Below are 26,296 nucleotides of genomic sequence, written 5' to 3'. Positions count from 1 at the left end.
CTGCTGAGGCTACCTGAGGTTACTGCTTCTGCCCTCTTTGTGAAAATGGGCACAAGGAGTGATGGAAAATGTAATAAATTGCCAACTGATGTTCATGGTTAGAAGAACATAATTTCCTGAGCTCATAATTTCACTGCGGCCTTGTGATCCAGTTGTCCTTGAAAGCAGGGAGGCAGCCAAGGTCACCAGCTCCCCGTATCCCCTCCTCAGACCTGGCAAACCTGCTGCTGAGAAACTCCCACTACCTGGGCAGTCCCTGGGAGCACTGATAAGCTTATGCAGTGCCTGTGTGCTGGGGGCAGTGCTGGGACACATCTCCCTGAGAGCTTGAGCAGGGAGCAAATAAAATTCTGCTGTGTCCCACAGTGAATCACTGGGAGGGATTTTTTGGTGCTGAGAGTACAGGGAATATAACCAAGCTTCCATGTTGGAAATGAATTTATGAAGATAATCTGTGAAGTGAAACAAAAGTTCTCAGAGTAAATCCAGATTTATTCCAGGTTTGCCGGATTTTGTGAACAGAGCACTGATGGTCAGGATGGGGTGGGAAGGGAGGGTGGGAGCAAAGGAGGGGACCATGCACAGGGTGAGCACTTCAAAGTGGACAAGGGGAAAACAAGAAAACAACCCCTCTAATACAAAATCTTGCTTTTGAAATACTGAAAGAATTCCATCTGAGGCAATACTACTGTGTCCCCATTGAGTACACAGCAGAGCCAGGTAACAAGGAACAGTGGTATAGCATTTTCTTATGGATCCAGGATATGTTGCAAGTAACCATGAGGTTGAAAAAAAAAAAAAAACAAAACAAGCCTATTACAATTGTTAAAAAAATACATGGAGTCAGAGGAAGCTAGGCTGGAGGATATTTTTCCCCAGAAAAATCAACATTTAATTTAAACCAACATCTCCAGTGCTGTTATAAGAATTGATTTTTGAATTAACAATAAAAAACCCACTACCACCACCACCAAAAAACCTACTTGCTGAAGGTAAAATTAGATTTGTCCTATCAAATAATCTATGACAACAGAAGAGTGGAGGAGAAGGAAATGCCACATGTGCTAAAAGCTTTATTTTAACTCCTGATCTATGGTAGAAAACAACCAAGGGCTGTGCAGGGAGGAGGGCTAGAGGAAGCTCTCAGCCAGACAATAGCAGAGACTGTAAAAACAGTCTTATTTAGATCAGAAAAGCAGGATCCTGGCAGCACATTTTTTTGTAAATGCATATCTAAAATTAAAAGTCAGAAATGACCAGTGTGGGCAGAGGCTCACAACTGAATCCCAGATACTTTTTTAATTTTGTTCCTAAGGCTCCCAACTCAGCTTCAGCCTTAAGACTTCAAGGTGTAAGATTTAAATAGAGGCATTCCAGGAGAAAAAAATAATGACCCAATTTCTCCATGGAAAACATCATAAAAGCAGTCAAACACAGCCAAACCTGAGACAGCACCGTGAGGTCTGTCAGGTAGGTTCAACTAAGTAAAAATAGTGTAAGTATATGTTAAGCATTCTCCCACAGCTGGAAACAGAAGGGTTAAGCACATCTTCCCTCCCACCTAGGTTCAAAGCAACATTTTTAAGTCTTTGCCACAGACAAAGTGTTCAGAAAGGCTCCGTGCAGCCCTAGGTCTCCTTTGGTGTGCTGGAGCCAGCCAGAAGCAGGCTCCTCCTCAGGACACCTCTCACTCAAGAGGAGGATGTGAATTAGTTCTCTAGGACTGCTCTACTCCTGCACAGCTTGTATGATTTTCATTTTGTCAGCTTTAACCTGCACTCTGCAAATCCCCAAACCAGGCTAGTCCTTCATGTTTTAGCATTTGGGGCAGCCTGGCAAAGAGCTGGGAAGGAATGGAGGAGGGTATGATTTATTTATTTATCAACACATTTGTTTATTTATTTACATCTTTATTTAAAAACCTGTGCCACTCAAGTGGGATGTGTGTGTATTTGGAAAGCCAGAGAGAATGGGAGTAAGATTTGGATGCCTTTCCTTAAGAATCAAGGTATGAATAGCTTTTAAGTAAACTGCTGCAGCCTGGTCACCCTCCCTTTCTGTCCATTGTGGTTCATTATCACAATATTGCTATATTGAGATTTTAAAAAAAAAACTAAAAAACCCAAAACATTCATATTGAAAAACAAAACAAACCCCAAAGGACAAAGAAGCAACCCCAAACCCTGGTAACCCCTCTCAGCTGTCTTCACTAGAATTAGAATTTGTGTATAAAATTACTGTCAATATAAACCATTTTAAATTATTAAAATGTTAAACTTCCTAACATTTCCTCCTTGTTAAATCAAACTATGCAGATATAATAAGCTTTCAGCCAATTACATTTTCTCTAAACTCCAATATTGACAAGTTGGCTTTATTATTTTTTAAACCACTTCCTTGTTTAAGCTCTGCTAACCTAAGTCCTCCAGAGTCATAGAGTGAGGGATGCAAAATCTTGACTGTAGGACAGAAAGCTCCAAGGAAGTGTAGGAGGGGAAAAAGACCTGAGCAAAATAAATTCCCTTTGGGTTAACTGAGGAGCCCTGCTGCTGGCAGCAGCACGTAAGAAGTGGCTGAGCGTGCTGCATAATTGCACCGAGAGGCAAATGTGAGGCATTCTCTGCAAAAATAGCCAAGCTGGACTAGAGCAAGAGAGTTGTGAGAAGATGGAGAGCATTTCTGATCCCTTTTGGGAGGGGCTCCAGGTTCATCAGATGGCAACATAAAAATCTGCCTTTGCTCCTTCTGCCCTTCAGCAGCAAATACTTTGCTTGAAGTCAAACAAGGAATCCTACAGAGCTACCTGCCCACTGCTTTCCTAAAATTAACCTTTCCAAAATGGTAAGCCAAGTTCAATTAAGAGACTTGATGTACCTTCTCAGACAGCATTTCCTGTTCTTCTAGATCTCTTGGAGTTTCTCCTTTATTAATTCCCGCTCTTTTTCATTTACTTGCAGAGATCAGGCATCCTCACATCTCTTTTTCCAGTTCACCTCATGGATCTGCGTCTTCCTGTGCATAGACAACCCAACCTGGTGACTGAAGCTGTTTGAGGCACGAAGAACAGAACAGGCAATGCCAGCCCGTGAGAGATGTTCCTCCTCCCTTCCAGTTATAAGGATGGTGTCCCAGCACCTGGGCTGGGAAAGCAGCCATGGGGAGGCAGGGAAAGGGCCAGGGACAGTCCCTCTACCCAGCCTGTGGTGGGTCCTTCCCAGGATGCTGAACACCTCTCATCCAGTCTGTGCTGCAGTTCTCACTCTGGCTCCCTCCCTAACTTTAAGATAGGTCTTTGAAAAGACAAATGTGTTCAGGTGGATTTTGTTGCTGTTCTTGCAGGACAATGGATCATGATGCTTCTAAAACCATGATTTAACAGCTGCTGCCTCATTGTAATCCTAACTCTGTGCAAAGGGACCAGAGCACAGAAACAAGATGGAAAAAGGTCAGTTTTTTCCTTGGACACTTAAAAATATCACCTCAGGCTCACACCTTTCTGTGGCTGACAATCTCTGTAGTGCACCACAAACTACTCCTCAGAGTAGTGAGGATCCCCAAAAACCTCACTCTTAGGGGGCACTGAAAGGACTTTTGAGCTTAGGCTTTTAAGATGGAGCTTGTCAAGTCTATATACAGCACATAACAGCACATTTGACTGCGATGGATCCAGGTTTGGAGACACAGGAGGCCACTGTCATCCCTATACTTCTGATGAAATGCAAAGCAGAACCCCTCATCATTATTTTTTTTTTTTAAGTACCTGTAAGAGTGGTCAGACCTCTAGCATCTTCTGCACCACAAAGTGAATCTCAGATCTCCTTCCCAAGCCCCTTCATCCAGGAGGGAAACAAACCTCTTATTTCTGCAGAACTCAACAGTTCATCAAGGTCTCAAGTTCCTCACAGAGAATGTGAAGAGCAGCAGGAGTCCCACAGAGGAGCCATGTCCAGCACTGGTACTGCTACTCACAAATACCCTGCACAATGTAGAGTTGTCAGTACTATGTATTATGAAAGAAAAGAATACTCTTTGGAAATACTGTGGTCAGATTGACCTCTGCAGCTGTGTCTCTGGGCAGTCATGAAGTTAAAAAGATTGAGGAGCACTGCTGCATCCCATCAAACTGCCCCCAAAACTTTAATATGTGTCCAAGGTAGGTAAAGCTGCACAACAAAACCCACGCCGCTGTTGGGTCACCTTGGGCTTCAGCTGCACAGTGCCCACCATCACTGCCTGACCAAGAAAGCCACCAGCATTTCAAGGACATATAATCTAAAGTAAATGAACCAAACTGGAATAATCCTCCTCCAGCACGCCCAGAATGTGCTGCTTGCTAGTTAACAGTGTGTTTGAATTAAAGCTTGATTCCTTCAGACTTAAATCTTTCTATGTTTGAGCAGCTGACCCTTCAGTAAATTGAATGTGGAGAGTACCACACTGTGCCAAACTGTACAATGAGCAAGAGGTGGGGGGGTAATGTATTTTTTTTAAAGAACCTATCTGCACCAAAACAAATTCAGAAAAACAAATGCAGAAATGTATAGAAGAAAGTAACATTCAAACCTGATTTCAGAATCAACGAGTGTGCTTTCACTTGTTGACTGTCACTCACTATGTATAGACCTGGTTACCTGAAGCAAAGGATGAATTTCTTTCTAAAGCGTGCCCTGGTCCCCAGTTGTGAGGTATCATGACAGGAAAGGCATTACCCAGCACAGCAGTCACTTGCCTGCTGCTTTGCAGCCTTGCCAGCTCCATTCAAGGTTCTGTTTGTCACGGAGGAAGCCTCAAAAACAGGGATGCAGAATGGAGTCTGATGCCTGATCAGGGGCAGAGTCTGCCACAGAAGGACTGGAAAGGCCATGGTCAGGGCTGCTGGGGGCATGAGGACAAGTTCCATCATGAGGGGCCCTTCCAGGAGGGCAGCAGGGAGGTGGGGGTACGATGGGTGGGAGAGCTTGGGTTATGGCAATGTGGGAGATACAAGTGCTTCACCACCACAGTGGAAGTTTCCTAAGGGTAGCATAGGACTAATTTATTTTTTAATGAGCTGCAACGACCCTGAAAGGAGTTATCAGGGAGGCAGGCATGTCCTCAGGCAAGGCAGAGGAGAGCGAGGGGACACTTTCTTACCTGGACTTGCCCTGCCCTGGGAGCTGCCTGCCCCAACACATGGTCAGCAAAACCCTTTCCCACCTCAGACCAGCCTATTAGAACACCACGTTGCGGAGTTTCTGACAAATTCCCCTTTTAGCCTCTGCTCCCCAAAAGTCTCAGGTGCAGCTGAAGCTCCCCTGCTTTGATATTTACAGCCTCGGTAAGTGTGTGCATGTGGTGAGAAACCACGGGAGAAATAAAACCAGTCAATGACAAGCCTAAACATCATCCTTTTTAACCCCGGGGAGAGCCCTATTTCACGTAGCAGAGACCACTCTCCCTGCAGCACTCGCTTTGCCCCATGCTTTGTGCAGCAGGGGCTCCAGCTAAGTGTGAGGAGTTGGTGGGCTCTGGGGGCTCTGCCTCCCCTGCAAGCCCCTCTGTTTCTCAAGGCAGGAATTGAAGCTGCCCAGGCTTCAGCCTCTGTAGCTTTCCTGCACCCGTGCTGCTCCACACAGCCCCCAGACACCAGGGGTACAGCCCTTCCTCACTCAGCATCTCTTATCTTTCAGAGCAGCAGCTGGACATTTCCTGTAAAACCTATTACATGCGGTCATTTCCCAAATAAGTTAATTACTGCTCTGGAAGAATGTGAGGAGTACACGGGGAAGAGTCACGGAGGGAAGGGCAGCACAACACTGCTGCCGGGGCGTGCGATAGCTCCTGGAGGAAAAGATAAGTCTGAAAAACATAACTAAAAATTTATCATCTACCCATTGAACACCAAACCCCCAGAGGCTGTTGGAGCGCCTCAGGAAAAGCCTCACGTACATCTGAAGTCAATGTGCTTTAATCTAAATACAAACCTCCTGATTATATGGCTATTATGGGGTTACACAGCAGTCACAACTCTGTAACTACAGTCTAGATGCTTTGTAAGGTTAATACATTTCAATTACACGTTATTGAAATACATTCTTACCTTCAAAACATTCAGAATTCTGCAGTTCACAGAAATTTTTTTCAGGGGAAAAACTGTGACCTCTTGAGCTAAAATAACCAGTATAGAACAACCTCTAAAGTGACACTTTTGACAAGTTAATCATAAATCTGAATAAAATAACCCAAATATTCTCCTTCTAGTCTGATGTTTTTGTACAGAAGATTGGTTTAAAATGCCCACTATATAGAGTAGTTTTCAACTAATAGATGAAAGTGAACATTTGCCTGGAGACAAACTATAGCTCTTGAAATAATAACAGCTTCTAGTTTTATGGAGCTGTTTTGTCTCAGCAACTTACTATCAGAACTTGTTTCCTGCAGTCTTTGTAAACTCAGTGAAGGCATCCACATCCTTAAAGGCAACACTGCAGAACACTCAAACGTGCAACAATAGCATTTAATTTAAACTTAGTTTCAAGCAAAAAAAACCCCAAAACTCCAAGAAACCCAAACCCTAAACCTCACCTTGATTGAGCTACTTGTCCAAGTGTTCACAGGGCTCAATAAAGCCTCTCCTCTCTCTTCTATATTAAGAAAACCTTTAATGTGATCCATATTTGTTACCTGTAAAGCCACAAATCTATTGATGCCATCCAGAGGGGCTTTCTGGATAGTTTAAAAGTTGTGCTCCCATTCAACACTGGCCAATGTTGCTATGCCAGATCTGTAGATCACTTCAGAACTGCTATTTTTCTCTGTATAATTTCTCTCACACTTGTCCCACAGGCAGGTTCATCAGAAACAATCTATGGGGAACGCACGATGTGGAGTCACTGCACCCTTTTTAGTGAAATAAATGCACAAGCAAATTACCTGTACCAATTAAAATCCACAAAACCCATAACATCTGGTTACCAGAAAACTGGACAAAACACATGAAAAGCAAAACTTAAACCTGCGCTTGTAAATATGCACAGTAATTTCTTTGACATAAACAAGTGCCCCTGGTCAGTGGGAAATGCTTCCCTTTCTAGTTGCATTTTCCTTTGGATTTTAAGTATTTAGGATAAAGGCTTAAAACATGGAATATGTAAGAGTGGTGTGTATAACATAAAATAAAAATCAGCCTTCCCATAGTTTCAGATTGGGATAGCCATCTGTCACTAGGTGACGTACTTTGTTTTCCTTGCTCTGGGAGGAACATTTGCCTCCCTCCCTTTTACTTTCAAGTGCTGAAACTCTCAAGGGAGGCGTGGGTATGTGTGGGCTTTGCCCACCAGCACTCCCCTGCCCCTTAGCAAAGAACGATACTTCTGAGTATCAGAAAGGTTCTCTGAGGCATGGGAATGCTCACACCTTGAACCCAGACTAAGAGCCAGCACCAGAGCCAGTCTTTTCCAGACCTTCTTGTATCACCTTGCAGTTTAAAAACATCAATTTAAGTCGTGAAAAGACAGAAATATGAACTCTTTCCAAATAAGTAGCAGCAGCAACATTTAAAGATAGTCAAGGTTTTCACTCCAGTTGAATTAGTTTTTGTATTTCAGAAGCAGAACTGCATAACTATAGATACACACGGGGCAGAGAAGTACTGATACAAATACCCAAAAACATTTTTTTTCCAGGCTGAAGTGTGGACACTGACCAAAAGATCATTTCTAATGGCACAACCTTTGAAAGAGACTTGTTCATTCATGGGGAATGAAGCGTTGTGACAGCTGTAGGAGCTATGGGCAGCCTCAAAGCCAGCAAGGCAGGCTAGAATATATCCATCAAAAGATTTTTAAAATTAGTTTAAAACATCCGCTAGTTTAAAACAGAGCTCAGCAACGGGTGTGAGGCAGCGCAGCAGAAAGCTACTCTTGAAGGAAGACAGTAAAACAACTTGAACTCAAAAATTAGAGAATACTGATCCATGAGGACAAATAGTTAAAAGACAAGAGTAATTCCCAAGGATGGAAATTTTATTCAATTAGAAGAGTCTTCAGTCATCAGTGACAAAGTTACCTACATGCATTCAATTCAAAAAGTTAAATTTGAGGTTGTTTCTTTTTTGGATCAGCCTCTCCAATTTCATGGCATACAGATCAAGCTTCTATCTTACCTGCCTGTACAATAAGACAAAGGAGAGCAATATTTCAGATCTGTCTATAACTACAAACTCCAAGACAGATGAAAAAAGATGCTTTTTTCCACTGAACTGTAAGAAATTCATAGCTGTTTTAAGTAATTACTGGTTATTTATGCAATCCAGTAAACTAATAAACTTTTGTTTGCTATGACTTGAGACAAATCAAACCCACAGAAGAAATAAATAAGGTGTTGGGTTTTTTAAAGTTAGCTGGACATGTGTAGGGGGGAAACAAGACGAGATACAGAGATAGCCAAGGAAGTGTGATTACAAGAGATCTGGCCAGTCGCTACAGTGAATGAAATTTAACATTATACAACATCCAGTTCAAGATTTTTTAATCCAGTTTATTAAATATTGCTTTTTGGGGACATGTTTACAACAAGCCCAAATAAATTGTTTAAGGATTCAAAGCAGTCATATTAAAATACAGCTTCAATATAAAGTTTGTCACAGTTTTACAGTATTCAAAAATGACAGACCTGCCTTAAAAAAAGACTATTACACCAAAACATAAGAAAAACAGAAAAACAAACAAGTTTGGCATTTTCATAATCTTTATAGTATAAAACAGAATATTAAATCTATTACCAGCAAGCTGATACTTCATTCTATTACCTAGTCTGAAGTGTCTCCCATTAAAACACACTATACAACAGCACTATACAAAAGTCGTGGTGATACTCATTTGATGAAAGTGCATCCCTGAAAGTTTGCCAGTTTATTATAGTTAGCTCTTAGGAAAAAAAAAAAAAAAGTAAAATTAAAACGTCCTCTTTTAACCGAAGGCTTAACTTTTTAAAAAAATTTTTTTTTATTATTATTATTTTTTTGCTGTTTTGTCTCATTTTCAGCCTTCTTTTAAAAGTGTCTAGGGACGCCCACCAGGGGGCAGCGTAAGATTAACCATCAAATCACGAACGGCTGCAAATATTGTGCATTCACCTGGAAACAGGGAAAAGAGACAGGTTAGCATGGCCGCACCCAGAGAGGCCTTCACCCGAACGAGACCGCGAGGCAGCACGCAAGGATGACTCCGACCACGCCGCCACGGCCCCGCGTGGGCAGGGGTGGGCGGGCACTGGGAAACATCTCTTCACCAAAAGGGTTGTCGGGCACTGGAAGAGGCTGCCCAGGCAAGTGGTGGAGTCACCGTCCCTGGAGGTATTTAAAAGGCGAGCAGATGTGGTGCTTAGGGACACGGTTTAGGGGTGGACTTGGCAGTGCTGGGTTAATGGTTGGATTTGAGGATCTTAAAGGTCTTTTCCAACCTAAATGATTCAATGATTCTATAAGCGGTGACTGCAACTCGCAAATCCCAGCCACCTCCAAGGACAGGGGGATTTATGACTATTTTAACTGCAGTAGCTCCAGCTTTTGAAACAAGACTGCTTCTTGTTTGGCAAAAAACTCTCAACTTTCAGCAGCTTTTGACTGTGAGGCTGAGTTACACATATAGTTTTCCATTGCACCCGCAGTACGTTTCTGTATATTATTAACATAAAAGCAGTACATCTTATAAAAAAAACAACTTTGCAATGATAATTTTCCTGTATATTGTTCACTAAAAGCACTATATCTTATAAAGGAAAAAAACCCCAAACATTTTTTTTCCAAGTTCTATTTGTATCAATTAAGATCAGAAACGAAACATTTCAAAAGATTCAAGTCTGAAACAGCTGGAAGACACTTTTTTGCCCTAAGCACAGTTTTGGAAACATTTCTAATCCCAAGACTGGGCAAAATTCAGAAATCTGTTTCTTTCAAGTGAATTGTTTTGGCTCTACCCTTGCTGTCTAAACTGCAAAATAAAATGCAGAGCAAACGGACTTTTGTTTCAAACAGTTTAGAACCAATACAGAGAGGGAAAACCAGCCACAGTTGTCTCAGGTTTTGAATACCAGCATTTTTTAACAAAAAGCACATGTATTCTGAAAAAGCCTAAAAGAAGTTAAAACCAGCAGAATGAAAAAGGTTAAATTAGAACAACAAAAGGTGAAGTCTTAGGCAGCTGTGACTCTGATCTACTGGTTCCTGGTAAGAGAATACAACTCATCGCCACTATCATACCCTGGTCATTATGGGATAAATTTTCCTGTGTATTTCAAGAAATATCAATTAGAAGCCACTGAACTTTGTTGCTGAAGGAGCAACATTGTGAGCAAAGAGATAAGAGCTGAAGTTGTTCAGATGCAGTAATTAGTCCTAACTGCCAAACTAGGGATTCCAAAGATTACTGTATCAAAAGTACAAGTACAGGCTAAACATCACCCCCACTGCATCACTGAAAAATGCTTAGTTGTGAAGTGCTGTTTCCCTGTTCCAGGGAGTTGTGAAGATATATCATGAGTTCATTGAACTCCTTCCTCTCTAGGAGTGAACTCCAGCATCTGTAGGACTTTTTTTTAATCTTATGAGACTCATGTCCACTAAATAATGCAGGTTGTAGATTTACAGCTCCAGTTTAAGCCTATTATCCCAGTTAATTGATTTCACCTCAGTTCATGCAATTATTTCCCAAAAATGAAATATTTTTCCCATGGAAGCATAGGTAATCTCAGAAAGACAGTGTACTCACAATGAGTTAATGTTTTACTGTTATACACAGTAGAATGTGTTTGCCCACAGATCTGAAAAGAAAACTCTTTCAGAAGAACTTACTTTTCAGGCACTACTATTTTATTAAGAGGAAATTTAAGCTGAATACAAAATACTTTCTCACAAAGAGAGAAAGGTAAAAAAAAGATACAGCCAAAATGAGGCAACACTAATTACGGGTTACAATGAAAGTGCCAGTAGTATCATATGTGCTTGATGGGAAGCCCTCGTCCTTTCTGAAACCGTGAAAAATTCACTTAACCAAGCAAATTGCAATTATTGCAGCAGAAGAGCTAAAACAGGTAGGAAAATCTTGGGTACAGCACAATAGCACCACAAGAGAAAGGATATGCATCTGGGGTATCTCATGCACTGCTGTTGTAAAACAAGTCCCCCATCTACTTTCATCTGTTGGCTCTCCTGCCACATTGTAATAGCAAAGAAAAGGCATCTTGTTCCCTTTTACCAGATATAACGTGAAGCTTTGACAATTAGAACACAGAAAATTGTATTTTAATTGTTCTCAGGGAAGATTCTACTTTGTCCAGGTAGTGGTGGTAGAAATAAATAAATAAATAAACCCACACAGACTCAATCTTCAAGAACTTAGAGGAAAGACTACTAGGATCGGCCTCTGCTCAGCTAGCTACATTCTTTTTTGCCTTGGATAAGGTCCTGCTTGGGGCCATAAGCTCTTTTTATATGCATACTCTGCTCCCTGTACCACACTCTAAAAATACTTCAAAACTTGTGTGACAAACAAAAATTGTCTATCCTGATCTATGTCATGATCATCAGAAGACATCTCACCTGGGATCCTCAAGAGCAGCTCTAACATTTACTCCCTACGCTGCTGTATTTTGGGGGGGTTTACCATAAAATACAACTCAGTGCAGTAACAAACACTAAACCAAGTATCTAACCTTCCCCACACTAGGGAAATTCTGTGAGGAAGCACCTTCCAAAAGGTCCAAAACCACCTGAAGTTTAATTAACATAGCTGGAAACGGAAGTGCTATTCAAACAAGTTCTGTATCACTTACAGAATTCTTACAGGTAACCCCACACACCCTCGAGGCTACGCTCTCTGTCCTGTTTACCTACATTAACACTCTAAGCTAAACAGAAAATGCATGTTAATTTAATCTCATCACAATATGTAGAAATATATGCATATCCACACCACCAACTTAAGATAAACATTGCTCCTGTTCTAGAATTGAAATAAACCATCAAGCATAGTTAAGATTACTGCTTAACAACAAGATGAATAATTATACATAAGAGAAGTAGGATTCAACCTCTAGATTCACAACTTCAATCTCTTCACTGGGTTACTGCAAAAAAGCATTGTTCTTCAGCACATAGCTACAGCAGAACTGAAAGTTATTGTTCTTGTGAGCCATCTGTATATTAGGACCCCAAACCACTGCTTACAGACAACATGCTGCCCAAAGAACTTGCTACTGTTGTTCCATGTTGCAGATTTAAAAAAAGAAATAAATAATAAAAGACAAACAAGAGGGCAAGCAAAGCACAACGTTGCTCACAGTGCACTACCTACAGGCCAATGAACAGTCCAAACAACCTATTTAGCTCAAGCACTTCACAGCACATTTGGTGGACAGAACTGTATGCGCCTTTGTTAGTGTACACACTGACAAAGGAGTATACAATCACTGTAATTATTTTTTAATAATTCACAGCACGTGGACAAGTTCTGATAGCTATTTTAACATCCCTTTATATTCTACTGATAAGCTCAATAACTTCATAATTAACCATGAAAACTGACACTTGACTGTAGCATATTTCTTGTGACTCATTCTGGGCCCATTCATTAAAAACCATGACTCCAACTGTGCAGCAAGAGCTGGGCCAACAAGAGCTGTATTCTAACACCTTGGCAGAACAGCAAAATCCAGCCTGAATGATCAGTGTAACCTCCTGGCATAAATATCTGCTGTGTTGCCAGTACTTGCTATTAACTTATGTATTGCCTGTCACATCAGGAGTTTGTAATCACTAAGGAGGTATGATAGAAACCAGAATTCAGACTTAAGAGAGATTTAGTTTTACACTGGAGAATTGTCACAGAAGTCTGGGTGAGGAGAATATATCTATTGGACATGTACAGTACCTGGTCGTGGTGAATTCAGTTCAGCAAACCTCTTTAGAATATTGCTAACCATCATTGGAGCAGCAACAGAAGAGTTCTGCTGCCTGGGAATGTCAGCCTGTTGTGTTGTACCCGAAGCCATATCATAAATAATTGGGACAATAATACTAACAGCTTCCTGTGGGACAGTTGTTTTCTGTGTTAACTGAAGCTGTAGGGAAAAAAAACCACCAAAAGTGTTAAATCCACTGACCATGTACTTTAGTGCATCTACTGATTCCGTTAAATACTTTGGACCTACAGACAACATGCACATCCATCCTGTCAGTTTTCAGACATTAATTCTGTAACAGAAGTTATCAACCAGGTATGGGCTACTTTATTCTCAAAAGCACCCTACAGTGAGCATTGCCTCAGAGACAACACTACTATAGATTTGTTCTAAACATCTCGTTCCTGCTCACCTCTCCCAGCACCACTACTGTGTCTATCACTTAATCCAGGCAGTTGGTGCCTCAAAGAACAAAACGCCCCGAAACAGCGTTTGAAGATACCTGCAGCCCAGAGGGAACTGAACTTTAGGCTATATTGTCAACATCTCTCCAAGAACACCAGATATGACGAGATGCTGTATTTTTATAGGAGGGAGAGTAGGAATGCTATCTGAACTCATTACAAAAGATGCACGCAAATCTAGGCTTCAAAATGGCAGAGCATTTTCAGCTATTATGGCTGTCAGAGCATGCTTATGTTTTGCTACTAACTGGTGGTGATTTTAAAGATATGCAGCCCACATTTAAAAACAGATAGCTCTACTTACAAAAAACAACATTTTGGATTTCAGTACAACAGCAGGTGTTCCTGGAGGTGCAATTGGCGGTGCACTGGGAGGAATGGTTAAACAAAACTGCACATTCCATTTCAGCTGACTTGCCTGATCAGGGAACTGTTTAGAGAGAGCAGCACAGTGTGAGAACAGCAAAGGTCTCATATCAATGGCATAAAACAGCTGTGAATTAGGGAAGTATTATAAAATGTAGAATGTGCTTCCCTAGCTAAACTTGCAGATGGTATCAGGTTTAGCATAAGTCAGAATAACCAAAGGAACTGAGCACATGGTAAACAGGAGTACAATCAGAAAGGTTTCAGCCAGCACATGCATGGGCCTGTTATGCCATAACGTGCCTGCTTTTTTCTCAAAATCATCAGTCTGAAAGAGAAGTTTCTAGGAGAGCTAAAACTCCTAAATAACAAGGTATTTATAGAGACTTTTTTTTTTTTTAATACAGTAATGGAAGTTTGGTGAACTAAATACAATGGTTAACTTACCAGCTCAAGTTTCATGATGTGTACGCAGTCCCTGAGGATATGTGTTGGAGCCCCTAGTAATTTTGTGAAGGCTATTAGGGTATTTGCTTTAAAAGGTGGTCCCGCAACCTAAAGAAAGGCACGATTTAGTATTGCCTGTTTACATAACAGCTGTATCATCTTAATATGGTAATCAGCATGCAAAACTGTTAATTTTATGTTTTGCAGACCTTACATGTAGCAATCAAAGTCAGCAGAACCACTTAAAACACCAACAGACATTAAAAGCACCGCAGAGAAATTTAAACATTAATTATTTGGGTACATACTCTTGTTTCAAAGAACTTCTCCAAAACTTGTAACTCCTCCGATTTCCACTGTCCTGTATTTTCAGGTGTTACTTTCAGTTGCAAGGTCTGGTTGGTTTTGGGATTGAGAGCAACCCTGCACTTCAGTGCTTCTGTCTTAAACATAATTACACCTGGTTCATTGGAGTTTATTAACTGTAGCTGTATAAAAAGAACATATTCAACCAGTCATTCATTGAATAGCATAAGCACACACTGCATTCACTCACAACACTCTCGTGATCAATCTGCTCTCTTTCCAGAAAGAAACACATGATATTTCTACAGAGGTAAGACTGCCTCAAGAATCAAGCTTAAGCAAGATTTGGCTTCTTTCTCTGTCACTGAATCAATGCCAAAGATCTGAGGAGGTCAACACTGTCTGCCCCAAACCTTAAAAAATATTCATGACTGAGTAGTAGTCCAGTTACAGTCAGCTGGTAACTAATATCTGGGGCACTCCTGTCAAGTAGTGGCATTCATACTAAGCCTGTTCCTGTTCCAGTTAACTCCCAGCAGACATGTTGAACTCACAGAACCCATGGCAAAAGAACATCTGGTCAGTCTTGCTATCATACTATTTATCATATTTCATCTGACCACACAGGTATTCTGTTTGTAATTTGTGTGGAAAAGAAGCGGAATGAAATACTTTTGCTAAATTTTGACCCTTTAGACAGCAAGATTCAGAAGTATATCACAAGTCTATGCACAAATGTACTTGAAGCATTTCAGTTTGTGCCTGATATAAAAGACAAGGAGTATAGAAGCACGAAAAAGAAAAGTTGTGAAGTCATACTCGCAGGCCAGTATAATAACAACCTAAACCATACCGTTTCCTGTTGTATGATCCTCTGAAGATGCCTCCTCATAATAACTGATCCAAGGAATCTCTCAAGAGGAGAGCAAAGGTAGCTGCCAGCTAGTCCTGGCACAAGCCCAGGGGTAGGAGAGGGCAACAGCAGAATATTCAAGGCACTGTGGGTGAGGATTGTAGGTATGGATGCAGCCCAAGAGCGCTGAGGTAGTTTACGAGGCGGAGGCATGCTAGTTGGCATTGCTTGGGAACCTATTGATGTGGAAAAAGTACTTGCAGTAAGGAAGGATTTAAACCCAAACATTCACTTCCTTTTGAGTCACTATACAAGCAGTGAATTCTCTGGACCAAAGCTTAAATCTTTCTCATTTAAGAATTTGGATGCCTAGTGAAAAATTATAGACAGAGTCAAAGAATTAAGAGTTTTGACACATCTCCCTCCCCCCACAAAAAGGCTTCCCCCCCCATGCAGTCACTTCAAAATCCTGTTCCCTATCCTCTTTCTGACACATGCCATCAGATACCAGGTTTGTACAACAAACTCAATGAGATGTAAAGATGGCTAAATCAGCATGAAAGAGCAACATTACAACTCTATGATGTGAAAAGTTACTATTTGGGCAGGAAAATATGCTTATCACTGCTCTCATTCGAAAGAATTTTCTCTCAGTCACACAGCTCAATAGTTTAAGACCAATTTCTGCAGTGCAACAAGAGGTATCAATCCTGCTGAAGTTTACACTGTATGATTTAACTAATTTTCCAATTTGTTACTGAAGACTTGAACAAGGACAGAATAAAGGCTTCATTTCCTTAGATACTTTACTGCACAAGGGTAGGAAGGACTGTCAGGCTGGCACACAAAGAAATTTTAAAACACGAGTCTTCCACAGTCATTGCACTGATGAAGAAACCTACTTGTTCCAGCTCGTGGGGAATGAGAGGCATCTGGGACAGGTGAATGAAGGGAAGGGTTGGCTGGTGACATTCCAGGCATTCGTGCTGCTGGTGATGGACCAGAGACCTGGGGAGATCCTGGCCAGTTCCCTGCACGTTGACTGGGTGACATCATGGTGTATGGTGAGCTTGGGTCTATGGTACCTACAGATTTTACAAGATAGCTGTTATTTTTTCAAAAAGTTTAAAGTTTTCCAAACTAGAAATCTAAAAAAAAAAGCTTACCAAAATTTGTAAAGCATGAAAGTGTCTGCAAGTTTTAGACTACATTTTACAGCCATATAAAAAGCATAGAGGGGGCTGGGAAATCAAGATACAGATTCAAGGGTATTCTGGTTGTGTTTTTTAAACAGTAAAATTGAACATGCCCATATGCCTTAATGTTCAAAACATAAGAGGGTCTAAAATAAAAGGAGTTCTTGGCTATAGACCTGGACTTCTCTTGTTCCTTAGCAAATGAAAGCCTTAGCTACACTATTCCTTATCTATTCAGTATCTTGCAGTTACCTCTGCAAAAGTGTTTTTGATTTTGTACTCCACAGCACAGACTGATTAGAACAAGCTTCTTCAACAATCTGCTGTATATCTCACTCACTTTATTCATCTTGACGGTTAAACTGATGTGCTAAAATTACAATCTGAACTGCCCATTTATTGTGATTGATGGAATGGTTTCTAATGCACTATGATTACGACAAACAATTGTCTTGGCAGCTTCTCAAAAAACTGAATAAAGGAAACAACCAAAAGGCTGCTGCTCACATAAATCTAAGTCAAACCAGCAAGACTGATATTTTCAAAGTGCAAGTACTTGAACTCCTAAATCTGTTCCAGCTACTTTTCCAGGAAACATAAGCAGTGAAAATACATCAACTAGCCTAATGAGGGACAATGCTCATTAGAAGCTGCAGCCATTGTTCTGCTACAAGACCATGTGGAACTTCCCCACATTAGTAAACAGGAAAGCGTGACTGAGAGTAGATTTTTAAATTGTTAGCAACAGCTCAACATGCCATGCAACCACTTTTGATTACTGTTAAAAGCTACACTACATATATGAAAACAGCTACTTCAGCCAATTACAGAGCACTTTGTTTTCTCAATTAACTTCAGTCTGCTCTGGAAGACTTGATTTCAAGAAGCAAGTGTGCTCTCCCTGGCACTATATATACACCTGCCAGTACAGAACTCACCATGTGGGCTGGCAAAGTTAGCTGTTTGTCCCATTGTGATTCCAAGGGAGGAAGGTGAAGGAGTTGGACCAAAGGATGCTGGTGATGGTGCTCTTAAAGCTCCGCTGGGTGAGTTTGCAGCATGCAAATTTCCTAACCAAAGACATCACATCACTCAACAAACATTTCCCATTTTTCTGTTATAATTTTTTCTATCAACTGCTGCAGCTCCCTTTTTTAGGGAGCAGCAAACAAGATTAATGAGAATTTGGTTTTGCACTCAAACTCTTATTCGGTGCATGTATAAGCATTATATTTTCCAGATTGATTCACCACACAAAAGAAACTTCCCAAAATACTTGGCTTGAAGAATAGCATTTCCCCTTTGCCCAGCTCTTCTCCAGATCTAAATATTTTCACCTGTTGCACTATACAGCTACAAGCAGAAAGAGCAGCTTTGGTGATGAGAAGTTTTTCAGAAAAAGCAGGTATTCAATATTAACAGGTTTTGATCTGAGCAAGTTTTAAGCCATAAGAATGAAACAGTCCCAAACAATACATAGCTACAGATGATAGTTTCTCTGAATGACTTTTTAGCTTCAAAATGTACTTTCTAAAACATAAATAGCAGGACTTTGCTATGCTATTTTTCCACAATGTAAGGTCACTCCCTAGGCCAACTTGGAGCTAAACACAACTCCAATAACAGAAAAAGCATAGACCACACAGAAAGAGCTTCATGTATATTCCCAGCACATGACTAGCACGCAACCTCTCAGCCATCTTACCTGGTGACTGTGTGTGCATCATAGATGGAGATGGTGTCACTGTGTTGTGATAGGAGGTGGGTGGCGAAGTAAGAGGATATGCTCCTGATGCTCCTGCTTGTTTTGCAAATGGCTGAAATTGTCAACACAGGACAACAAAAATTTTTTATTATTGTCTACTAAAACTAAGGTTAAGTATGTACAGGAGAACAGTAATGAGAGTTTTGTCCCTGCCTATAAATCTTATAGGTTCATCAACATAGTTTTCTGATTTGCTGTATCATCTTGTTCTGGACTCACTATTCTTTCAGTGACTTTTTGCAGCTTCTCCTAAAGACATAATACCTCTGTACCCCATTCCTTCTTAACTGCCACAGCACAATAGCACAGCCTCTTGATTTCTGCTCCTGTCGTTTATCTTTAACAACTCTTTCCCCTCCCTCAGTTCTTTGCTTCTAAGACAGCAAGTCTCACGTGACCTTCTAAAGCTGCTGTTTGCATGCTATGGGCTGTTTACACTGGAATGAGAAATAGCAGAATAAATTAATAATTTTCACCCCAAGGGCAATTCCACAGCAGAGCAGTTTTATCGTCTCCCTTTCCTTTTTTTTTTTTTTTTTTGCTAATCCTTTTAGAATGCAAGTTCTTAAAAAGCTACTATAGTGGAAGACAAACATTTCTTATTTTGCTTGTACTATACCTGTTGTTGTGGTTGCTGTGGTGGCTGCTGGGGTTGAAGCTGTGATATCAAAGAATCCATCATGTCTCCTCCAATAGGAGAAGGTGGGTTATCATCTTCATTTACAGACCGTCTTCGTGCATCCTGATTGCTATCCACAAACATGTTCAGGAACGTCTGTGGAAAAATCACTTTTGTTAGCAGCTTCCCCATTTAAATTTTATTACATAAATGAGCACAGTATTTACTGAGCTCTGATATGAACTTTGTCAACCACAGCACATAAGTATAAACAGACCTGTCACCACAACTAACTGCTAGGGGACATTCATTGCATAGACTATGAATAGTTTGCAAAATAAATCAATTCATAAACAGAGCTTTTCAGTGGATGTTTAAGCTTACTTCCCTTTTTCTTTTCAAAAAGAGGTCTTGCATTGCCCTTGTACCCAGAAGACTTTGCCAACCCACTTGAACTACTTCCTCCTCTCCCTTCCCTGTTTCATGCCCTTATAGTTTTCCACTGGTATCTATAAACCCCTTCCTCTTCCCATTAGCCTTCCAATTAGAATTCATGAAAGAGGCAGATGTTTAGGATCAGCTAAATGCAGCAGCAGAGACCCAGTGTTCAGCTGCAGCTGTTGGAAGGAAAAAAAATAGCAAACCATCCTGTTTCACAATGGGTACCACTTTACAATATTTCAGTATAACTAGTACTGGTACAAGCTGCCCTCAGCTAAGGTATCTGTCAGCATACACAGACTGATTTTTCAGGAAGAGCAAACCAACAAACACTGTATTCAGAAGCAAAGCCACAGGCTCCTGCCACAAATGGATGGAAGCCATTTTAAACCAAATGTTTTTGTCTACAATTATCTGACAGTGTTTTCTTATCTACAGTATATGATCACTGTGCTGCCACGCATCGTAGTCTGTTGTTAATCTTGAAGAAAACAACCAGCTGGGCCACAAAGATTTATCGAGTTTTAACAAAAAAGTTTTTTTAACAAAAATGCCTGCAGTAGCCTCTTCCTTAGTTTATTAAATACATCAGGAAGAAAACCCTCTGACACTCGATGCTAGTTTTCCTAGAGGAAATATTTGAATTCAAACTAATTAACAAATGTACTCATAAATTCAAAAATTCTGAGCACAGAAGAAATTTTCTGAGGATTGCAGCTTTTCACAAAAAACGCTTCACAAAAGACCACGTTAGAAGCTGACTTATTTATTTATAACATGTCAGAAAACACAGAAACGCTCACCTTCAATCCAGGTGCAGGGTAAAAACCTTCAACAATTTTGCTGTTGTCAAAGAGACTGTAGGCCCCATCACGTATGGCTACAACACCACGGCTCCGGCAGTAGATGTCGATGCAGTACATGTTCCTGAACGCCAGCCTGATGTGTGTGGGTGACTGGGGCAGAATTGAGAAACACTGATAGGCAGTGTTGGTGCGTTGAGTCAGACCCAGCATGGGCACTGTTGGAAGTTTGTTGATGGCATTTAATGGAGCCTGAGTGTCAAACAAAACCTGGGAGAGAACAGATATTGGGAGATCAGATAGCTTACCTTTAAGTAAAGATCAGGGAAAAGGGGGCATAAGGGACGTATAGTCTTCCTCAAGCCCCCTTCTGCCAATGAGATCCATAAACAACCATAACACACATGCAACTTTAAAGAGAATACTTTAATCAGAATTCAGCTCTTAATTATCTTGCACTTTTTCTGAGAGAAGTTGTTAAAATGTTACCTGTAACAACTGCACCACATTTGGTGTTTTATTAAACATGTCCTGGAGCTGGTGCAGAATTGTGTTGTGACAATTACTGCAACCTGAGTTTGGGCCAACAGTTCCCAGTGAAATGTGGAACTTCTGGAGCATGGAGTTCCACTGAATGCTGATCTGGAATATCAAAAACATAAAATGGTATTGAAAACTATAACAAGTAGGAAGTTATAAAAAGAAAGCTAGTCTGTTGTCATTTTTCATCAACAAGTTCCTGACTGTATAACTTTCCTAAAAGTTGCTGAGGTTCTGAAAAAAAGTGCTGTTAGCTTTAGCATCCATTTCAACTAGTTGGATTGTTGGCAGCCACAAAATTGGGAAATTACTTCAGCAAGTCAATAAGAACAAAAGCCTTTTTTTGCCAAAGACGAGACAGAGAAAATGAAATTTGAGAGATTAGTGGGGCAGAGAATTGATTAACGAATTAAAAATCACAGAATCACACAGTGGTTTGGGTTGGAAGGGACCTTAAAGATGATCTAGTTATCATGGGCAGGGACACCTACCCCTAGGTCAAGTTGCTCAAGGCCCCATCCAACCTGGCCTTCAATACTTCCAGGAAGGGGGCATCCAAAACTTCCCTGGCCAAGTGTCTTACCACCCTCCCAGTAAAGAATTTCCTCGTAAAGGAGCTATTGCAGACAGACTGGTTTTCTTAGCTATAATCACACAAAACTGAGAACTAGACAGCCTAATATGCAAGGAAGTGACATGCCAAATCCTCACCACTCCTTGTTAAATATGCCAATAAAATGCACATAAAAATACTCTTAAAATTTCAGCTTAGAGCATGAACACAAAAGTCTTCCAGGAAGAAAATGTCAAGTGTATTAGCTACTTTGCACCAGTTGCACACAAAAATAACATTCTTAGTCTGCAATAAATACAAATTTACTTCCCCCTCTACTTTGCATTTAGTGCAAGGGTGAGAGGAAGCACACAATTATCACAGGAATTAATAAGCTGTAAATTTAAACACTGAAGAGGAAGCTAGCTACAAGGAACAGCACTGCTACAAAATAATTAACGACTACCTCATTTGAAAGCACAGCACTACATTTAAAGCTTTGTTAGAATTTCTTCTCAAGTAGCATTAAGTACACAGCTTACTTATATCCATATATCCCAGTATACAACAGTGACCAGTAGCAACACTTTCTCAGGAAAAGGCTTCCACATTAACTTTCATCAATCAGGAGCACACAACTGCTCTGCCACAATTTGAAGCATCTTAGACAAGTTCTCAAAAATTCTGAACATCTAGTAACCTCACAAAATAGTAATATCTGGCACCCTCTGTCTTTTCAACATTAATTAATATTAATTGCACAATACTGCAAAATACAAGGAAATATTTTGTAGCACAATTCAGAGAACTCCAATTCTACACACTCTGCTTTCAAGCATGTATTTAAAGTCCACTTAGGAGTTACTTACTGAGCTTCCCTTGGTAGTTCCATAACAAAGGATAAGTTTTCGGTAATTGTAGATACGAACTTCCGAAAAAATGTTTAAGTGGTTGGGTATGTCTTTGAAGAGAGGAAGGAAAAAAGTTAGGGAGAAAACAACAGTAACCTGCAAACACCTAATTTTAATGAAAAGGAGATGATTTCTGTACCGGGTAAAGATCGTGCAAACTCCAGGACACATTCATACAGCCGAGCAATACTGTTCCAGTCATTAAGGAACATCTCAACCACTTTGCGACCTCCAACTGGTTCAGATAACTGGTTTTCATATGTCAGGTAAACATGACGTGTTGGTCCTGCAGCATTAGGAGATGGTAAGCACTGATTAAACTAGTGGTTCCTAAACTGTGGTTTACAGACTATGAGTGAACTGTGGCAAGAGACCAGAAAGTATATTTAAATAATAAAAGCACATCAACTAAATGGTAAAAATTTTGATTCAGGTGCACTGTGGTTTATTAGAAATCCTTAAAGCAGACAGTCATCCAGTAACACCAAAGAATTAAAACTACTGAAACGTCAGTCTTCCTAATTAAAACTTACCTTGCTCTCTGGATGAAGTGCTATTAAGTGGACAGTTTGCAAACACCAGCTCAGCCACCCATGTGCGATTATTTCTACCTTGTAATCGGAAAGTGCAATCAAGAAGAGATCGGTCCAGAGCCTTCTGTGTTTCTTCATTCACACCTTTACAGGGAGGAATTCTATTCATGAAGAAAAAAGGATCTCAGTTATACAGAGTACAGTTCCAAAACTAAAAATACTACCTTTAAACATTTCCTGAAGGCCTTCCAAGTCTGGATATGAAAGAATGAACAAATCAACAGAAAAGATAGCTGGGCTGCACAGTGAGATATCCTATTCCTTAGCAAGGACTAGTTCCTATCAAGGACACTGCTGATGTGTTAAAAAAGCGCTCTGAGTTAAGACTGATTTTTATATGGATTCAACATCTGCAAACTACAAACTGTTAAAAGGATCTGCTGAACTGCCCTGATCTCCTGGCACATTAAGAGTATGGTAATATAAAGCTTTTATAGAGAGAAACAAGCTGAAAAAGATGAAAATAAGTTCTGTGGCAACCTGAATTCATAAACTAGTTTGATTTAAGTTCATTCTAAATGCAATGAACAATCTGGTAGTTATTCCAGAACCCACTGATTTATCCATAACCCAGTGTGGGAATTAAGATCAGGGGACAGATTAAATAAAGCTTAAATAAAAACATGCTGTACTTTTCCCAATCACTTAAGAGTCTGTACAGAAATTTCATGTACCACTTTTAACTTCAGCTCACAAGTTCTTAGTATTTCTTTGCTCTACCACAGAGTCAAAAAGGTAGGTCCTGATGCATTAGAGATGGATGCCTTTATACCACTGCACATTCTCGCAGCATAAAAGAAGACAGTTTTACTCTAGAAAGTGTCTTTACAGTTCAGTTGGGGTTTTTAGAAAATGTTTTAAACTCATATAATCTGTTTTACTTCATAATTAAAAAAAAATCTAACTGGTGACGCTTGAGGTAGATTCCAAAATTGAAGTGCATTAACAGATAGAAAGTACTGTGGCCAACAGCTGCATGTCAAATTAGTGACTGGCTGTGGCAGGCATTCCTGGGTTTAACAGGGAGGCCAATACTGTTTAACAGTTTCAATAAACTGCATGATGCAAAGGAATAGCAAGTTTCCAGATGAAACTGAAGGGAGCACAAAATGCTGGAGGATAGGGCTGCCATTCAGAGATCTCAGATGGCTGAAGGACCAAGTTAACAGGAACCTCATGAAGTTCAACAAAAACAACAAATGCAAAGTCTTGCACTTGTCTCTAAATAATGTTTAGCAACAGCACAGATTGACTGGCTGGGCAGGAGCTCTGCAGAAAATGAACACAGGGGCCTAGGTAACAGACTGAATAGGAGCCAGCAGTGTGCTCTTGCTGCAATGACAGACCACTGCATCCTGGACTGTAGTAGCCTGTCAGGTGACTGCTCCCCTCGAGTCAGCATTAGCAATCACTGTGACCAGAGAGGGCACAAAACCACTTAGAGGTTGAAAAATGCAGCTGAGCAGCCCTGCTTTGAGCAGCAGTTTGGATCAGATGACCTCCATACATCCCTTCCACTCTTACATTTCTGTATGATTCTCAGGTGTTTCCTCTACAAGTTTTGTACATTACACTAGTCTTCTGTGACTCCTTGCATAATCCTATGCAGTATCACATACTGGTAATTGTCAAGTAACATATGGAGTATGTAGGCCTCTGATCTGATCTAAAATTGCAATTACATTCTCATGATTCATCACTGTATCTTCTTTAGCACTGCTTGGATTTTAGGATTGAGAACTGTCAAGACTACTTTCAGACCTTCCCAGTGAAGAAAACCGTATTTGGCTCTGTGTCTACTCTTATTTCACCTCTTTCTCCATCACTACTTCACATGAGAGTGCAAGACACAATCAGAAAAAAAACCCAGCCAATAAACCTCAAAACCACCCCCGAAAGTAATAGAGTGTTACTCTCCAAGCACTATTTTTTTTCTTCCAAACTTATATACAGTAACAAAATGAAATACAGGAATAAAGCCTCTCACTTTAATAAACGTATTGCATGGCTGAAGCCATCTCCTTCTACTTGTACTCCTTGGTGAGGAATGTCCATATTAGATAACTAGGAACAAACAAGAAAAATGTTATCCCAAGCAAAAAGGCAAAATAACTTTTCTTCCCCTCAGAGAGATAGATATTTCACACCCTCAAGCCCCGTAAAGCCGAAAAACAGACTCTGCAAATCTGGTGTAAAGTTGTCTCCCATTCCCTCCCACAAGTGTGTCTTTCACCCTCTCATTTTCCCTTTTCCCTCTGAAATTTTCAAGGCTTTTGCAGCTCTTGGTATTATGAGAACCATTTCTAGAGACTACAGCAGCCCAGTAGAGAACATCAGTCACCCGAGCTCAGTTAATGGGTGAATTCTGAAGTCAATACATGACCACAAGTTTGATGAATAGTCACATCAGGACAAGAGAATCAGGATTAATAGAGGGGAAGAAGGAAACAAGATAATTTTTAACACATACCTCCATACGAAGCCCAATAAATGGCATATTTGTATCACACATGGCTACAATATGAGCTAGCACTTTATTGAAGGCACACATTTCTCCTGACCGTTTTGGTTTCTTAGGTTCTATGGAACATGGATCACCAGATAACTAGAATTAAAGACAAATACATTTACACATTAGCAGTAAACATTTTGAACAGATGTCATGGAATCTCTCATTAATCCAAGTTTCAAATGAATCACATCCTGAGCACAAACTCCTGAAAGGATCTGGCCCACCTCAGGGGTGAAGCAATTCAGTTGAAGTAACTTTATATTCACCTCCTTCCTTAAAACAGTATGTACATATCTCTAAGCCATGTCAGTCTGACCCCAATAAATAACTCTCAACAGCCTCTGCAGGACTTTCAAAGACCACACCTACACGGCACGAAGCATACCACACAGATACCAGTGCTCTGTGTACACAAGCCTACAGCCACTCTACCTATCTCAGTACAGAGCTCTGCCTTGGCTCTTTAGACCAGCTGAGGCAGCCTGGCATGAATTAAAACACAACTGTTGCAAAAGAGCTCTCCAACATCTCCCTAGGGAAGCAGATTAGAGAACCAAGCTGCAATGAAAGTAAGATGTCAGCCATACAAACTTTTGAAACAACACTACTAAAGCTGGTAGTGATGCTCAGAGTATGTGTTGAGCTTTCACACTCTACAATTAGCTTAATGGCTTTTGAAGCACATACCTTGCGCTTGACACCACTTTTAATTTGTTTTCCACTTTTTGTGTCTAGTACCAACTCTTCAATGTTTGGTTTGAACTGCTGTAGTAAAAGTGCAGTAGCAGGGCTGTCATCTCCTTCAGCATAGCTCACAGACAGAAAATGGTACTTGTACTCTAGCTCTGTTGGGTTGCCAGGAACTTCAAACATCTCTACAACCTGTATTTAAACAAAACAGCAAACTGGTAAGACCCTCAAGCTACAGCTATGTTTACAACAGTTCTTACCCTCTCCCCCTCAAAGAAAAGGCATTAGTCATTTTTGA

The 26,296-nt window shown here is 40.5% G+C and overlaps 1 protein-coding gene across 2 annotated transcripts in view; it reads right to left on the bottom strand.

The window, feature by feature from the left end:
• Nucleotides 1-8,499: 8,499 nt before the first annotated feature.
• MED14 (mediator complex subunit 14) overlaps nucleotides 8,500-26,296 on the bottom strand; it is a 39,021-nt gene continuing 21,224 nt past the window's right edge. Inside the window, exons 14-31 of one of the 2 annotated variants that reach the window (XM_030462393.1) lie at nucleotides 25,996-26,190; nucleotides 25,267-25,401; nucleotides 24,784-24,860; nucleotides 22,737-22,897; nucleotides 22,343-22,489; nucleotides 22,162-22,253; nucleotides 20,689-20,841; nucleotides 20,200-20,469; nucleotides 18,956-19,111; nucleotides 18,277-18,388; nucleotides 17,510-17,641; nucleotides 16,278-16,460; nucleotides 15,376-15,611; nucleotides 14,525-14,704; nucleotides 14,217-14,324; nucleotides 13,708-13,833; nucleotides 12,909-13,098; nucleotides 8,500-9,115 (exon numbers count right to left, since the gene is read on the bottom strand). In XM_030462393.1, coding sequence (XP_030318253.1) covers nucleotides 9,042-9,115; nucleotides 12,909-13,098; nucleotides 13,708-13,833; nucleotides 14,217-14,324; nucleotides 14,525-14,704; nucleotides 15,376-15,611; nucleotides 16,278-16,460; nucleotides 17,510-17,641; nucleotides 18,277-18,388; nucleotides 18,956-19,111; nucleotides 20,200-20,469; nucleotides 20,689-20,841; nucleotides 22,162-22,253; nucleotides 22,343-22,489; nucleotides 22,737-22,897; nucleotides 24,784-24,860; nucleotides 25,267-25,401; nucleotides 25,996-26,190 — 2,727 coding nt within the window. In that variant the 3' untranslated portion in view covers nucleotides 8,500-9,041. The remainder of the gene's footprint in view (nucleotides 9,116-12,908; nucleotides 13,099-13,707; nucleotides 13,834-14,216; nucleotides 14,325-14,524; nucleotides 14,705-15,375; nucleotides 15,612-16,277; nucleotides 16,461-17,509; nucleotides 17,642-18,276; nucleotides 18,389-18,955; nucleotides 19,112-20,199; nucleotides 20,470-20,688; nucleotides 20,842-22,161; nucleotides 22,254-22,342; nucleotides 22,490-22,736; nucleotides 22,898-24,783; nucleotides 24,861-25,266; nucleotides 25,402-25,995; nucleotides 26,191-26,296) is intronic. The other variant, XM_030462402.1, reaches the window with a different exon arrangement.

Source organism: Calypte anna, chromosome 1 (genome assembly GCF_003957555.1).
Source record: "Calypte anna isolate BGI_N300 chromosome 1, bCalAnn1_v1.p, whole genome shotgun sequence".
Classification (NCBI taxonomy): domain Eukaryota; kingdom Metazoa; phylum Chordata; class Aves; order Apodiformes; family Trochilidae; genus Calypte; species Calypte anna.
The sequence above is the reverse complement of the archived record's forward strand: the minus strand, read 5'-3'. Positions and strand labels throughout refer to the sequence as shown.